This window comes from Pseudorasbora parva, chromosome 17, assembly GCF_024679245.1.
Source record: "Pseudorasbora parva isolate DD20220531a chromosome 17, ASM2467924v1, whole genome shotgun sequence".
Lineage (NCBI taxonomy): Eukaryota > Metazoa > Chordata > Actinopteri > Cypriniformes > Gobionidae > Pseudorasbora > Pseudorasbora parva.
In genome coordinates this window covers 30,321,624-30,340,235 of record NC_090188.1, presented here as the reverse complement: position 1 = coordinate 30,340,235, position 18,612 = coordinate 30,321,624, and the positions used below count along the sequence as shown (strand labels likewise).

At 37.2% G+C, this 18,612-nt stretch overlaps 1 protein-coding gene across 4 annotated transcripts in view; it reads left to right on the top strand.

Moving 5' to 3' along the window:
* Positions 1–18,612, top strand: part of slc35f3b (solute carrier family 35 member F3b) — a 100,327-nt gene that overhangs the window by 67,424 nt on the left and 14,291 nt on the right. For all 4 annotated transcript variants that reach the window (XM_067421449.1, XM_067421453.1, XM_067421451.1 and 1 more), the window contains one exon: positions 14,130–14,472. In XM_067421449.1, the coding sequence (XP_067277550.1) occupies positions 14,130–14,472 (343 nt within the window). The remainder of the gene's footprint in view (positions 1–14,129; positions 14,473–18,612) is intronic.

Here is an 18,612-nt window from a genome sequence, read left to right as displayed (position 1 = left end):
TAATTTCAAATAGAAATCTTTTGTATCTTCTCATCTATATATATATTTATATGTATAAAATATATATGTATTTTTGTATGAAATGGCTAAAGAACAAATGTCTAATTTACAATTAAAGGAAGCATAATTTCAGCATTCATCATTTTAAACCACCAAAAGAAGGCCAGTAAAAATCCTGCTGAACATTTTCGTGTTGAACATAAAATCACTGAATCATTAAAAGCATTTAAAAAACAGAGCTTAACTTGCATTTGACATTGTTCACTATATTCCTTCAAGGACATGTTAAGCATGTAGGGAAATCCACTAAAAGCCGTGCTGTTCCCGAATCCACGGGATGCTGCACTGCAGAACTGTACCACTCTCACCCAGATGGCAACACGTTCATATTTCATCTCTAACTGTTTGAAGTCATGCACTCACTGATGTCCCAGACACACTCATGATGCTATTACAAAATAGCATGGACGTGCTCCGTAGCGCCCGTGTGAGAGAGAACGCTGTGCTCTTTCATGCTGGTCGAGCTGTGTGCGGAGTTGGCACTACAAAGAACTGGCAGTTATCAGCAAGAGAGATCTGCACTGCAGAGACAAACATAGAATGGAGGAAGCTACCAAAGACAACAAAGAGCTTGCAGATGCGTTCAAAAAAGACAAAAACGGCCAAGAAAAAGGTTCTTGCCGTGGGTGCACAATTTAAGCTACATCTAATCTGAATACATTTAAAAACGTATCTTTTTCTCTACATTTTGGCCATCTGTCCACGCTGAGATGTGCTAAACTGAGCTTTCTGAAGACACTTTTCCAAGTGGATAAATTAGAAAACGCTGGTTTTATGCGTTTTAGCCGTTAATTTACACAACAACAGTGTTTTGGGGGCCTGAAAATGCAAACTATTAAAAACTACCTTTATAGTTTGACATCATGTGGATGTGTATTACATATTCAGTCTATCCACAACTTTCCTGCGAGTCTTAGTCGGCGTCGCCATGACACTCGATACTTCCGGTTGACGGTATCTCAGTTCCGGTTTAGCACACATTACAGTTATGCTGCGTTCACACCAGACTCGAGTGACGAGAATAAATAGCGCTATTCGCGCGAACATGGACGCGTGAACATTTTGAATCCATTCGCTTCATTCACTACACAACAGACGCGAATTCGCATCATGGGAGGGGCTTCTGCCAGGCAGCGGCAGTCGTCAGAAGGACGAGCCGAGTTAAGGCTGCTCTCGCTGGGGTTGATGAGCGCTGAGCACCGCTGAACGCCTGGGTCTCTCACCTCAGAAACCTACTTTCTACCTGTTTGACATGTTGCCTAGCACCATACGCACCCATTCAATGCCCAACGAGCTTCGAATAAACTCAAGAATTGGGATGTAGAAGTAATATTTATATTTTAATATTTGTAATTGTTGAAATCATGTCAGTGCATTGTAATAAAAATTAACATTTCATTGCTGTAAATGTAATTATTGAGTTTATATAATATATTAGTTTAACCTATTTAAAATACTGCAGTACAACTGTATATTTTTTTTGCAAGGGGTATGTTTATTGTTTTCAATAATTTACAGATTTATTGTTTAGCAAGACCGCTCTAACAACCTAACGTTAAATAGAGACATGCACTCCCGCGGGACCCAGCACAACCGAGTGTGGCGCGGGATCATATTTGATGGGTGAATGTGGGTGGCAAGATATTATTGTGTGTATGTCGCGGGAAAATAAAATTATTTTGCGGGACCCCGCAAAGTGGAAATATCTAACAAAATAAATAACTAGAAACTAGTAGAAATAAACCTTTATTTATAATAAAATAAAATAAAATTTACTGGCGCATGGACGGAAGGTAAATCTTGCGTGGATCATAGGAACAGCCAAGCCTACTACACAGTGGCAAAATGTGTGCACCGCATAACTCAGGTGAATCGCTTAGTGCTACAGATATTAGTAAGTTCTTGTAAGATAGTCAGATCCATGCGACCATCTGGGAGATGTGATCATTTTGCCTGAAGCGTTGTTATAAAAGTCTACTCCTGAATCCTCATAATACAACCAAGCGTTCAGCTGATAACAGTACAGACTAACGTAAACCGGAAGTTCGTTACCGGCGTGTTCTAAGTTGCCATAGCGATCATGGAAAAGGTCAGAGTTCGGGAAAGTTGTGGATAGGCGTGTTTCTTTAGGAAGTAACATAGCCAACTACTGGCCTGGCATATGTAATACAGCATTATTAATCTCTTTTGTGAATCCGTGTGGATCGGTTTTAAAATGTTGTCGTCTGTACGTGAAAAACTCGTAGGAAAAATCTCTCCGTTTTTAGTGCATCGCTGTCGTGTATGCATACCCTTAGTCGGGTGACACATATTATACCTATAGCTATTCACATTCTCATGATAATTGTAACATTCCTGCAAAGATGACAAAAATTGAATAACAATTGCTGTCCTGCAGCCAAACATTAACTTTTTTAGACAGGGCCATAACCACCATAGACATTGAGGGGGACAAGTCCCTCCGAATAATTAGAAATGGCCAAATTGCCCCCCGAATTTATTTTGGAAATAATCATTTTGTGACAATTCGCAAATAATATGAGCATTAATTACCATCAAATATATTGTTGATCTCAAGATTCTTCCCGTTAGTGAATAAAGACATATATCCACTGTTGCCATTCGAGTTCTTTTGTGGTCTGGTGTGTTTGAATTTTTGTTAACCGTATCGAAGGTTACAGGTTATAATCCGCCCTCATATAGTTTTTTTCATTAAAATCAAAGATGTTCATTGATTGTATATTAAGGCCCTGTCCCAAATGGCACCCTAAACCTTCACGATTTTCCTCTTGAGTCCGCACTTTCACAATGTAATGCCGCTTTGACTGCCGGGTAGAAGTCCTCTGCGTAGCTCGTGAACTTGCAGGCTCAGCTGCGCATGGAGGGCGCATAGCAGCCGCAAAGTGGCGTTCATGAGCACCCTTCTTTAAGCTTAAATGACGAATGGGACCCTCTACAGTCTGGACTTAACGGACACACGCATGCAATAGTCATTGTAAGTCCACAAGACTGAAAGTGCACATGAAGTGTGCCATTTGGGACAGGGCCTAAGAGCATGGAGTCCCCGCGATGGCATTAAGCGATAGATTGACACGCTCGTCTGTGTGACGACTGCGAATGAGCCAAAATAGAACGTAAACCCCGCCTACTTTCATTCAATTGGCCATCTCAATCATTTTGATGAGCGCTGTTAGACCACTGAGGCAAACCAAATTTAACTTTTAAAACTTTTTGTCAACCTAGGTACAACAAACCTCATACAGAGCACTGCTAAAGAAGTACAGTCAGTGAAAGAGTGCATCATAAGATGTAGCCCAAGTAGCTATAGATTTAATATTTGTTTTACAATAAAAATCAACCAGCAGTAATATCAAGTGATGTTAACTACTTATTTTTTTTAAATTTTTTAATTCACCATTTTGAATTGTAAATATGACATTATTTATGTAAATCATAACAATATTTGTTATTCTTGATGCTGCTCTGCTGTACTCCATTAAACACAGCTCGATTTGTTGCTGAGATGACAAAAGTAAAATGTTACATTTTTAGGTTGGTCTACTGTTAATCACATTAATTGATATTCTGGTCTAGCCTGTACATGCATAAGGTAATGTGGATTTTTGTATTTACCTTTAATAATTCACAAGTTCACACTTACATTATACAACTAGAGTAAAGCAAATTAATTAGGTTAATTGTCTGAATGTGCTCATCCCGATAAATAAAATAAATCACCATTTAAAGTGGTCTTAATTTTATTTATTTGTTTATTTTAATGGATCCCATTAGCTTGAAAGTCTATGCAATCAGCTAGTCTTCATGGTTGCCATTCTAAAATGTTACATTGCAACTACAACAACAACATTACATAGTTGGTCAAATATACACAAAATACATTCATACATACATAAATTCTGGGTTCAAAAGTAGTCTTGCATGCATGAATAAGACCAATTTTAAAACATAGAAAACATCATGATCATGTGTAATAAACCATAATGTATGATGATTTACTCACCTTAGTTAATGTTTTAATTAAGGTGTTGTTCATTCAAGAAGTCATGAATGAAAGACGCCTGGATGCCAGCCGAACTTAGCCCCGGCCACAACATTTTTAGGTCAGGCGGTTCGGTCTGGACTCGATCCATAGAGGAGTAATTATCTCCGAACAGAAACAGTTCGGACCAAAAAAATCATCAGGGCGGGCTTTGGACGATGATGGACAGATGATAAACAGTAACGTAATCATGCACGTCATCAAAGGGGCTTGGATTATATTTGTTCAAATCCTAAACGGAGAGCTTGTTTGTATATGTATTCACCTTCACAATTTCTCTCAGAAATGATGATCATGTTGGGTAAGTACTCTGTGTATCATTAAATTATTTTATTTTTTTACAACCCCGGCAAAGATCATGTACTCCAGCGTGTGCGTGCGGACAGGGTTGCCAAGTTTTTACAACAAAACCTGCCAACTACTAGCCCTAAACAATAGCTTCTCGGGGGGTTCTCCGGGGGAAAAATGGCATTTGGTGGGTAAAATGTGTGTTATTTTGGCAAGGTTGCCTGCTAAAATTCGCACTCATAATATATCCCATAATAGTCACAACAACCGGCGGAAAAAAATGCGGACTTGGCAACACAGTGCAGTTGAGCTCTGTTGACATTTGACTGTGCGTCGCTTCGTTGTTCTGATTGGTTGTAGGTCTATCCAATTGATGTCTTTCCTGGTTCGGTTGAAACACGCCTCATAATTACAGCCCAATGGAGCAGTTTCAGACTTATATTCTGACTAGAAGTGAGTATGACCACGTCATGCTAGTTAGTTCCTGATGATTCATGAGATATTAATGCATATGGTAATGCATAAGCAATGCATGAATTAATGCATGAATTCATGATAATTCATGTAGGCTACCCTTACCGTAAAATGTTACCGGAATCATTAGTGATAATCCCGTCCATCTGTTCTTGTACATCATTTGTGGCAGTCATACTAAACAATCATCAGACTTAAAGACTTCCTCAAGATGGTTGTAGTTTCCATCATGGTTCATCCAGCATTTTTAAAGCTTGTCAGTGGACTGTGTAAGTGTATTTTGGCTAACGAAGGAAATAGGGTGAAAGATAACTCATTAAATCTTAATGTTTTTCCATTGCTTTTGGGTTCAGATCGTGTGCTCATTATACCAGCACCTACCAAATGCCATTTTCTGCCACTTGTCACAGTTTTTGCTGAGTGAATTCAAATCTGTCACGTCTCTGAGGCTGAACTTTCATGGCATTTTGTGACTGAGAGCTCTGACCACTGCCCTCATTGCCGATGCACTTTTGTCTGCGCTCCTCTTGACAAGTCGATTCATTTTGTAATGCTTTTTGTGAGGAACACTCACTATAGCCTGATTCAGCATCAAGCCTCTGGCGCGGACAGATTTTAATCTTCCCTGTCAAAAAGAAGAACTGTTACTTGAAGCTATGATGCCTACAAAATAGCTCCTTCAGAAGTGTTCATGCGTAAAAAAAAAAAAAAAAAAAAGGGAATAGAAATGTTAGCTTTGAATCACTCTGTGGGTTTATTTTTATACCTACTGCACTATTGTACTTTTCAAAATAGGAATTGATTTGCTACATTTGTACTACTAGATACATTTATACTGTCAATTTATACTGCTAAATATAAAAAAATTAAATAGTGTAACACTTTATTGTCATATTTTAGTAGTCTCAACAGAATGAAACAAACCTGTTTTTAGAGAGGTGTAGAAAAGTAAGTAGCCTAATAGTGTAAGCTTCTGGGAATAATTCCTCTATTTTTCACACTTTCTCATTTTCTACTGTCCTCCTAGTACCTCCTTGTGGTCTCCTGGATCATCTCATTCTGATGGTGAAGAATGGAAATGGAAAACGCCATTAATGTCACTTAATCCTTTAGAAATTATATCAGAAGGCTTCTGTGAGAACCTTTTTTAATCATTTTAAATTGCTATGAAGGTCAAAGACGTAGTCATTAGCAGTAAGTGACATTCTTATTCAGATTCCATCAGTCCCGCTAAAGATGTCCTTCTGGAGTCAAGAGTCAAGGACTTTCTCTCGCTGTTAATTGCACTGAATATCCATGCAGTTTGCATGTATTGATAATAATATGAAAATAGAAAATAGTCTCAATAATGTTTCCTTATAGTAGACGAATCACATGCTAATTTTAAAAGTTAATTCAATTATTGTTGTTGTTGTTGTTATAAGGAGACTATTGTTATTTATTATCTCATAATACTAATAATCATTATTATTAATAGATATTTATTTATTCATTCTCGCATAAATAATAACAATTATGTAATTAATTATTATTATGATTATTATGATTATTATTATTATTATTATTATTATTATTATTATTATTATTATTATTATTAAAATGGGATATTGTGTATTTATTTATACTCTCATAAATAATAATAATATTATTATTATTATTATCATCATTATTATTATTATTATTATTATTATTATTATTATTATTATTATTATTATTATTATTATTATTATTAATACATATTGTACAATATATTATTATTTTTTATTATTAACATTTTTGATATTGGGCATTTATTTATTTATTATGTATTTATTGTGTATTTATTGTTTTTGCTGCTGTAAATGGAATATTATTATTTATTCTCTGATAATAATAATAATACAAAATATTATTATTATTATATTTATACTCTCATGAATAATACTATTAATAATAATAATAATAATAATAATAATTATTATTATTATTATTATTATTATTATTATTATTATTATTAACATATTTGACATTGGGCATTATTTATGTATTTATTTATTTATTTATTTATTTATTTATTTATTCCCACAGTGCTAATTTCTTTAAGATTTCTGCTGTGCTTGCATGTTGAGTACTATGTATTTGTGAGCATGTGTGTGAGCATATTCTTGCAGAAATTCTCCTTATAGCAGCCAAATTACATGTTTATTTTTTCCACATGCAATATTAAAATTGTTGTTGTGGTTGTTGTTTTTGTTGTTGTTGTTGTAAGGGGATACAGTTTATTTATTCTCTCATTAATAATAATAATAATAATAATAATAATAATAATAATAATAATAATAATAATAATAATAATAATAATAATAATAATAATAATAATATATTGTTATACATTATTTTTACTAGTATTATTATGATAAATGGGATATTGTATATTTTTTATACTCATACATAATAATAATAATAATGTTTATTATTATTATTCTTAATATTAATATATTTGACATTGGGCATTTATTTATTTATTTATTTATTTATTTATTTATTTATTTTCTTCCATAGTGCAAATTTCCTTATAATTTATGCTGTGCTTGCATATTAACTACTATGTGTATTTGTGAGCATGTCTCCCGAAATTTATATTGCATCATCAGTATCCATGGTAACTACACATGTTCACTGCTTTCAGATAATTACCCACATGTTAAATACTCAGTGGTAGTGGCAGTTCATTATGAAGGGACAGGGAAGTGCTGCGTTGGTTTGAAAACATATACAGCGGTAGTGCTGGACGAGTGCATTTTGGGTGATTTTGCCATTTAAAATCCCCTTGCCTGGTCTCATGTTTGGCTTCATCCTTTCAGATGTCAGTGAATGTGGCATGTTGTTGCTGTTTTCAAAGACAAGCAAAGCTGCACTTGACGTGCAGGTGATAGCAATTAATCTCAGTGTAACACTGCTGCTAAATTGCCCTGCAGCAACTCTTAACAAATAGCGCTGCTTATATGAAAGATATGAGAGCACTGTTGTTTTATTTTTTATGATCTCGGTAAGATTCCAGACTGCTATGAAAATGGCCACAAACACATGCAAAAAAATAAATAAAAAAATGCTATTCTAAACGATTCTTTTTGTTTAGCATACGTAGGCCCGAATGTAAGGTTGAGTTTACCAAAGAACTATCTTTGGGAGTAAAATAGATTGTACATTTGCTGTGGTGTGTGATTTGACAACAGCTTACATGGCTATGTGTGTGTGTGTAAATATAGATTAGTGTAGTAGACTATAGTTTCGGTTTACACACACTGTGGGCTGTGTTATTTGACTGCGAGTTATTTGATTCTTTCTGTTTGGAAAGTGTATCTTGTGTTAACAGAAACAGATCTATGGATGGACATGCTGTTGTGTTGGGATTTGGATGTTGAAAGCTTATCCAAGCACATCCCAAAGGGTGCAGGTACATGAAGGTTAAAGAGTGTGTTCGGGTGGACTGGTGAACTCTAAAAGTGTAATCATGGATTCAGGGCTCTCAGCAGAAACACTAAATCTTACATAATACCAGCAAATAATAAGCTGCTTTAAAGAGTTTGGGACATACAGCTTCTCTAAAAGTAAAGCTGGTGCGGGTAAAAATACCTAAAATAAAAATAGATCTGTCTGTGTGAAATTTCTCTACTCTTGGTTATACATGAGAGGGTCTCAAGAGAAAATCATATTTCACTTTAAATCGCTTGCTATAAAGATTAGGATTCAGGCTAGTTTGCGATATTAGGCCTGCGCATGAATATATGAGCTGCCATTATTTGTCTTAAGACACATTGACGTCTTAAGACACAAAACAATCGGTTTCTGTGAGAAACCAAATGGTATTTGTGTTATTTTTTTTATTTATAGCAGACAAATCTCATCTAGTATCTAGTAATACCCGGCGCGATCATAGATATAGATATATATATTCTTTATATATTCTTTATTGGTGCCAGCGTGGATCGGTCGAATGAGGCATCTATGTAAATATATCTGTGATCGCGCAGGGTTTTTGACATTATTCGATGGAAGTAATGGCACTGGGAATACTGGATGAGATTCATCTGATATGAGGGTCCGTGGAGTTTAAGTGGTTAAATAATGTCGTAGCTCTTCCAAGCTTTATAATGGCAGTGAATAGAGGATTCGATTTTGAAGCCCAAAGAAGTGCATCCCTCCATCATAAAAGATCAAATATATCCGGCTCCAGGGGGTTAACAAATGCTTTCTGAAGCGAAGTGATGCATTTGTGAGAAAAATATCTTTATTTAAAGGTTTATAAACTAAAATAACTAACTTCCGACAGACGACGTACACATCAATATATGGCGAAAGAGTTACAAATCAAATGCGGAAGCGCAGAGGAAAGAGCGAAACAAAACGCTGGTCATGAATTAGAAGTCTAAAAGGGGAATGTCGGCGGATTTCAGTATAAGAGAAGAGGGGCTTGAGTTTAATGCCCGGCATCAAATGGGTGTGAAAGCTTACATATCTCTTACATCCTAAATCATACATCGCCTTTGGATGAGACGTTAAACCGAGGACCTTCGATAAAGAATAGGGGTGTAACCCCAGCATCTTGGCCAAATTTTCCCATAGGTCTCTGTCCATCATGGCCTCTTAATAATCACAATATACAGATTGGCTTCATCACAGCCTTCGTCGTATCCTCTCCACCAATCAGCTGGTGTGGTGAATGTGGTGAACGCAGAGACTCACTCATTATATTGAAAATACACGTTCAGTTTTTAATTGTAGTGTCTTCTCCAACTCAGTCACAGTAATCATTTGGTGGCTTCGGGAATGGCCTCACAGGGCAGCGAAGCATTCTGGGAAGTGTAGTCTTTCATCCCCATGAGACAAAAATACATTTTCTGTCTTTTCTCAGTCTAGAAGGCACCAAATTCAAAAATAATTTCACATTTCTACTACATTGATGACTCAGTTTAAATGCAGATTCATCTTCCCAGCACTGAAGTACCCCTTTAACATGAGATATTGGTGAGGTATGCTTGTATACTGCATGTACTGGAATCTAGTTATTATGCTAGTTTGTTATTATACAATTCCGAACAAAGCATTTGAGTGTTTACTTTCTTGTGAATAGCCTTGCAAATGAAAAATCATCTATCATCACCTTGTTAAGGATGTTATTGTGTTTCATAGAGTAATCAGGTACTTCAGCACTGAGGATGCACCTTTTTTTTCTTTATGGATAAACAGATTGAATCCTCCACCAGACGCAGGGAGAGTAATTACCCCACTCGTTTATTCTGCGCGTGAATAGATGAAGGGCTATTACGAGCCATTAAGAGCGTTTATGAAGTGATGGTGGGCTTGAGATGTGCTTATCTGATCTGAACAATAGCACTGGAGTTTTTAAGAGACTCCAGACAGATTCCATTCAGAGTTCCTGTATTATAAAGTGTTCTTGGTTTTCAAGCATTTCCCCTTGACACTTTGAAAGAGTTTCTGCGCTGAATGAGAAAACTGTGCTATTGATTGCTGGTGAGAATGTGATGTCTTTCTTTGGTGAGAGACATTTTATGAAAGTCTTTCATGTCATTTTAGGGATTTTTAAAATGGCTGAAAAAACTAATGTAATACTGGATTTTTTTTTGGGGGGGTGTACTTTTATTCAGCAAGGATGCATTAAATTGATCAAAAGTGTAGTGAAGACATTTACATAATAAATGATGTTCTTTCAAACTTTCTATTCATCAAAGAATGATGAAAAAATGTATCATGGTTTCAAAAAAATATTAAGCAGCACAAAATCAGCATATTAGAATTTCTGCCGCTACCAACCGCTGCTAGAACCATTTTTGTGGCTCAGTATTTCTGTCACAGTTGGCTTACGCAGAGATGATATAGAGCATTCACTAACTTATCTATTCACTAACTTATCTATTCACTAACTTATCTATTCACTAACTTAACATAAAAACAAACTCAGGAAGGATACTGGGCTTCCAAAAACAAGAGCAGAACAATCAACTAAACCGAAGGTGTGCTCCACTTAATCATAGGGGATAGCAAAATGGACTCTACGGGGTATTCTGCCTTCTTAAAGGGGCATTTTAGCGCTGGGAAGATGAATCTATATTGAAACTGGGTCATAAATATAGTAGAAATGTGAAATTATTTTTGCACTTGGTGCTTTCTAGATTGAGAAAAGACAGAAAATGTATTGTTGTCTCATGGGGATGAAAGACTAGAATTCCCAGAATGCTTCGCTGCCCTATGAGGCCACTCCCAAAGCCACCGCTACTGAATCACTGTGACTGGATCACTTTCTCACCACGTTAATTTTCATAAAATCAGTTCAGTTTGAGAACAGACACTACAATTTAAAACTGAACGTGTCTGTTCAATATAATGGGATTTATCCGCTGAGTGAGTGTCACAGCAAAAACGCTGCAGGAGTCAGATTACATTCATCGTGATGAATGAGCTGAATGAGCTCTCGTGATGAGAGCTGAGGTAAACGCGTTTACATGAATGCCTGAGGCTGCAGCTGCGAGCTGAGTGCTGTAAATGAGATCCCACTCCCCATGCGCAGGTTGAAAACGTGGAAATAGCTCCTTCTGCTGGCTATAGTCTTTAGCCTCTGGCCAAAATGCTTAAAGGGTTACTTCAGCGATTAGCATATGGCTTTGTATCAGTAGAAACCCTGGAGTATATTCAAATGATTGTGCTTTCCCCCCTCATATCCCCCTGAGACAAGAGATTTATGCATTTTTATTCCTGGAAAAATTCCTCCTATGATGCAAATTGACGATTTTTGCATCATAGGAGGAATGTTTGGCCAAAGGCTAAAGACTACAGCCAGCAGAGGGAGCCATTTCCGCATGTTTTGAATCCGGCATTGGGGGATGGGAGATAACACTCAGCTTGCAGGGAGAGCTCAGCTGGCAGCTACAGGCACTCATTTAAACGGAGCTATGTTGAGCAATGTAAGTCTTTTAACTTCTCAAATTAATTTCTATGAAAGTTAAGCTTGCAAAGGCATGAACTGAAACGCGCCAGACTGAACTCTCGTTGTGAATGTATGCCGCGAGTGTAGTCGCGATTACCTCAGCTCTCATCACTCGTGCAGTTAGTGCTCAGTGCTGTGATACTCGCGCGGTGACTCACTCATTATATTGAACAGACACGTTCAGTTTTTAATTGAAGTGTCTTCTCTAACTCAGTCACTGTAATCAAGTAGGTGGCATTGGGAATGGCCTCGTAGGGCAGCGAAGCATTCTGGGAATTGTAGTCTTTCATCCCCATGGGACAAAAATACATTTTCTGTCTTTTCTCAGTCTAGAAGACACCAAATTCAAAAATAATTTCACATTTCTACTGCATTGATGACCCAGTTTAAATACAGATTCATCTTCCCAGCGCTGAAGTACCCCTTTAAATCTCTCATCTCAGGGGGATATAAGGGGGGAAGCACGATCCTTCGAATATACTCCAGGGTTTCTACTGATACAAAGCCATATGCTAATCGCTGACGTAACCCTTTAAGTGAGATTTCAATCTGAAGGTAGCAAACATGTTCAATTCGAAGGGCACTGAACAGGATAGGGAATAAGGGAACATCAAAACATCACTTCACAGGAAGTGGAGAAGAACAATAATCCCCCAACTGTTATTGCGCACCACGTCACCAGCCAGATCTAATGATGGAGCAGAGCTGTTGAAAGACGTAACGGCCCTGTGGTGGAGGAGTTTACATATGCATATGCATGAATATTCATACATGTTGTTATTTTTATACAAACTATATCTGTATATGATGGCTATGGCAATGAATGTTGCAATCATATATTCTATTGTATGAATAGGTATGACAAAGTAAAAGTGGCTGGTGCGAGCTCCGCAGCAGACTTCTCCCTCACAGGAAATGCGGTGTACGCCACAAAAGCGCATGAGGATCACAAGTGTCTGGGGGTGCCATTTGGGACAAGGGCCTTCATTCTTGTGAACTTACAATGGCTGTTGCATGTCAGTTAACTCCATGAGACCATAGGGTGTCCCTTTTGTCATTTTAGGATTCAGAAGGGTGCTCGTGAGCACCCCATTTGTAGTCGATATGCGCCATCAATCTGTACTTTTGCGAGCTCTGCGACAGAAATCTTCCAGACAAAGAAAGCGCCATTATTTTTCACGGGTGCCATTTGGGACAGGGCCAATTATTAACAATCGTCCATAGAAAAGAGTATCAAAAATAACCATCCACTTACATATAACTAAGAATAATTTGCTCTTGTTTTCTCTCTCTCTCTCTCTCTCTCTCTCTGTCTCTCTCTCTCTCTCTCTCTCTCTCTCTCTCTCTCACACACACACACACACACACACACACACACACACACACACACACACACACGTTTGATTTTGTGAAATGTGGGGACATTCCATAGGCATACTTGTTTTTATCCTGTACAAATTTTCTATCCCCCTACACTGCCCCTGCCCTTAAACCTACCCATCACAGGAAATATTCTGCATTTTTACTTTCTAAAAAAAACTGTATGATTTATAAGCATTTTGAAAAGTGGGGACATGGCCAATGTCCTCATATTTCACCCTCTCCTTGTAATACCTATGTCATACCCATGTCATTATACACATTTGTGTCCTCATATTTCACAAAAAACATGCCCACACACGCATGCACGCACGCACGCACACGCACACACACACACACACACACACACACATATGTATGTAGCATTACAGACATGCAAGAACAAACACACACACGTGCATGCACAAACACACACAATATGCAAATACATTATATCCCATATTTACACATATTTTATTGTTGCAGCCCCAGTAGTGGGGTAAGTTGTAAACAAAGGACCAACTAGTATTGTTATCAACTATAATTTATTGCTATTTGTAGTAGACAAATGTGGGTACTTTGCCTAAAAGTTTCAGACGTTAAGCTAAAAAAAGGTAGTTTTAGGTGATGGAGAAAAAAGTGTTACAACCATACCCGGTCTCCCCTATTCACAAAAAAAAGAGTATGTGTAAACTGCATAAATACTGCAACCAGATTACTACATCACTGAAAACGTCACATTTCACAGCATAGATTGTAGTAACACTGCAACCCTTCAGTTCATATTCGAGGGGGAGTATTTTTACAGTGTCATGTGATTTGATGATTTGCACAAACCATAATGAAATATTGTAATAAAATGGCTCATAAATCAGCAGCTGGTGTCATTTTGTTTGCTTGTAGGAGAGGACCGGCCGAGGGAGAGCATCATGGGCACCGCCGATGGACAGGCGATGGTCGGCGGAGCAGGAGCGGAGTCAGGGACGGGGAGGCAGAGATTGCGCTGCTGCGTGCGAGTGACGGCCGTCCAGGTGCGAAGAGCAATATTGGGCGTGGCCATGGTGATGTGCGTGTGCTCGTCATGGGCAGGCTCCACCCAGCTGGCCAAACTGACCTTCAAGCAGTACGACGCACCGTTCACTCTCACATGGTTCGCCACCACATGGAACTGCCTCTTCTTTCCTCTGTATTACGTTGGCCACCTGTGCAAGAGCCCTGAGAGACAGACACCAAAACAGAGGTTCAGGTAAGAATCTGGACCCGTGAGATAGTGTTTCTCCAGCAATGCATTCTGGGATTGCCTTCTCGGGAAATGAGAAGGCTTATGCAGCTTACAACTGTAGGTTCTGGAGCAGAGCAGGGTTTAGTGTTTGCCTGGTGAATCTGTTTAGTGAAATTCCTTTTCGTGACCCTGATCTCTGTCGGATCACTTAGAAAATTCTGCGCCGTAATACACAGATGGTTTGCCCTCTCCAGTTTTGTCTTTTGCATTGTCTTCAGTATTGTGTTCTCTTCCGCGTTTGTGTTCAATCCTCAAAAAAAAGATTCAAACGGTTATGAATCAGTGAATCAATCAATGTCAATCGCCAATGTCACGTGATTTCAGCAGTTTGACGCGCGATCCAGATCATGAATCAATATGCTGATTCACAACCGTTTTAATCTTTATTTGAGGTTTGAAAACAAACGCGGAAGAGAAGACAATTTAAAAAAAAAGTATACTGTTGTCTGAGGTCAACTAATGATGTTCACATGGATTTTACATTAAAAAACATCATATTGAGTAAGTAATAGGTTATTTTCTACACTGGTTTTGAGGCTCTCTCCTGAACGCTCGGATTTTATGGGCGTGCCGCGCTGTAGACATGGAAGTAAACGCCCACGGCTAGGATTGGATAAGGTTTGCATATTTAATGGACTTCAGCTTCCCTGTCAGTTCACGTTAGGAATTGTTTTGAAAGCGGAAACTGGAATGATTCGCTCACAGGGCTCGCAAAACGTCTTCATCAAACAAATACAATGATTTATCTCTCATCCACCCGCAATTTATTGGAATATAATTTGTTATTACTTGGCTGCCCAATCGGTGAATAAATGTGCAAACCACACACACACGCGTACGCCCTTCAAATATCATGTCAAGAGAGTGAACAACGCAGATCAAGAAAGAAATGTTAGCGCGATCTGTTTAGCTCCATGAGTTGGTGGGCAGGGCTACAGAAGCACACTGTAAAAAATTATTTAGAAAAAAGTTACCTGGTTGCCATAAAATTTTGAGTTCATTGAAATTAAAATTTTTTGTTAAAACAATGAAAATTGTTTGAGATTTCGACAACCTTTATTAAAATATTATTACAAGATTTTGTAAGTATATTGTGTAATTGTGTGTTTTATTTCTGATGACGCAGTGAAACATGCCAAATTGTGCTATTTTCATGATTTATCACATTTTTTATGTGGTTCAAATACAAAAATATTTTGAGTTTCTATTTATTAAACAAATTTACTTCATTGTATCAACTCAAAACTTTAATTTCAATAAACTCAAAATTTTAAGGGAACCAGGTTACTTACTTTTTTAAGTTAAACCAACAAAAACCAACTTTTTTTTTTTTTTTACAGTTCAGGCATACTTCAAAGGGTCGACATATTCTGAGGTCGATCGTTTTCTGGGTCTGGTGTCAATAAAAGCTTTTCTTTGACTAACAAGGAGGTTTTCAGCTCCGAAACCTACAGGATATTCTTATATCACAATGAACTTTTATATATCAAAGATTCAAGGGAAAGTTGATATCTCAGTTCATCACCCCTTTAAATAGCATATAAATCTAAACTGCCTAATGTTCCTGAATAAAAAGTTGACCCAGTAAGCGTTAGGACTGTTCAAGTATTAGGGGTGTTGTTGGACTCGATCTACTCTGTTTGTTTTGATCATCGTTCTGAATCTGATCCAGATGTAGTCTTTGACAAAAATGAGTTTTTTTCAGCTTTTCACTCAAAATTTTGAAACTGACGTGTTGATCAAAAGAATGCATGCAGCTAGAGTAAAACTTTATTGTCTGTTCTTTCTTTTGATATATTAACACATTCAGATATTCATACTACAAAATATTCTGAAGGCCATGAAACTTTTGTGAAAATGATTTAAAAAAAAAAAATGCTGGCTGTGGCTGGCAAAGGCAACTTTAAAAAACACAGGTGGGGAAATAGTTGAAGGAAAGTATCTTTCCGCTCTGTCTAGGAATACCAAAGTAAAGAGTGTTTGGAAAGTAAAATATACTTTTTTAAATTTAATTATTTAGCAATTGCTTTTGTATAATATGAGGAAAAGCCCAAGAATTTTTTTTTGTACGGGGCAAAACAATATTAGCAGAGCCGCAGTATTTGAAGAGTAAACACCAGTTCAAAGGTGTTTACTGTGGAGTTCAAAGGCTTTGTAAAAATGGAAGCAGAAAAGGATTTTTGAGTTAATATGTAGCGACTTTATTTATAGTTATGCATTATTTAAGTGTAGTATAGCCAACTTAATTTATCCAAAGCCTAATGTTATTAAAAATATTACAAGCGGCTGGTTTTTGACATCTACACTTAAAAAAAAAGGTAATTTTTGAACTTTTGCAGTACAATCGACTTGGATGTTTAAGTTATTTCAACTTAAATTATGTTAAACTGACTTTAAAAATTGAGTTACATTTTGTATAACTGATACAAAAAAGTTGAACATTTCTTAACTTATTTTGATAAGTTAAAACAATGGATAAACAAATGTTGCCATAACTTATTGAACATATATTTTTTCACAGAGACTAATTTTACATCTTAGAGAATAGAAAGTAAAGATTCCTGCTGTAGACATATTCATGCTTTTTCTCTTTATGTGGGTCATTCAATATGTTAAATGGATTTACCATTCACCATTTACCATTCAATATGTTGATGTTAAAATTGATATTAAGTGAGTTATTACTCAGGATACACTACACAAAGACATGGACCCTGGAAAGTGTCAAGCTTTAAATTTAAGCTAATGGACTATTTTGGACTATGTCTGAACGAGAACAAGTTCAAGTATTTTTATGATGTATTTTCCATGTCTTTATGATGGTCTTGCCTTGTACTTCTTGCTTTTGCTGTTTCTGTTTTTTTTTTTTTTTTTTTAATTTTTGATACTTGCTTTGTTTTTCTCCCCAGGTAGCCTACGGTAAAGGGGAGTTTTTTTTAGTTCTTACCCATTACGTTGGTTTCCCTAATCCTGTAGACCTGATTGCCTCATTGGGTTACTTCCACCTGTCCTCCAAAAAAATACGACTCAATAGGTCGTTTTTCAAGCACCTTATTACAACCTAAATTGACATTTTAAAGTCATGCGCCCTCTAGCTGGCGTAAAAATAATGACAGTGTCGTGTTACGTCTGACGTCATGAACTGACGTATGACTGTCGTTACCAATCAAAATGGGTGTTCATTTTAATACAATGTGTGGACTTTTTACCACCATTTGTCATATTTCCATTTAGCAAAAATATTTTTTTTTTATAAAACCCCATCCCTAAACCTACCCAGTGATTTATAGTGCATGAACACATGTTGTTGTTGTATAGAGCAATGCATTACCAACTGAGCTATGCAAAACCTGAAATATTAAGCAGATAAAAGGGAAAAATGCTTTAAAATGAAAGTGTCTTTCTGTCAATAGGAGCACAACTTTAGAAAACACTCCTGTGCGTCGTATTTAATGAATTAAAATATTGTCGATAGAGGCACAACTTTAGTATATGCTTCTATGGGTCGTATTTCAAGGAAGTGACAAACGACCTATATAGGCGTATTGGTTGGAGGACATGTTGGGTTAATTGATTGTATTAGGCCTTATTAGGCTATAAATGTTTTCAGTTTATGGGTGGGGTTCAACTTATAAGTTGGTGTCATTCTCATTCTTTGTGTTGCTTTGCCCTGATGAAGTAGCCTAGAAATCTAGACGCACCCTAGCGGCAGCAAATTTAATTTGCCCGCAAGTGTGGTCTAGCAACTCTCAATTCCTATCTGAGCTGTATTCCTCAGAATCTGGACGGCCCAATCACATCGTGTAGGTAGGCTACAGAGTCGGCGGGCGGGGCCATAATGACGACGGCCGAGTTGCGTTTGCGTGCTTCTAGTAACACAGTCTTCTAGTAAACACAGAAACTGGCAAACGGCGGCAGTCTTTCGAATCAGCTTTGCCCGCGCCTCCGGAAGACTTGGAGTTAAGCTTTCCTCTGAGAAAAGAACAAAGTGCGGCACTGAAGACATTCTTAAAAAGGGAAGATGTGTTCGGAGTTTAGCCGACCGGATACGGCGAATGTTTAATCAGTCAGCGAGCTCCCCTTCACCGTCGTTGCTCCGGTTGG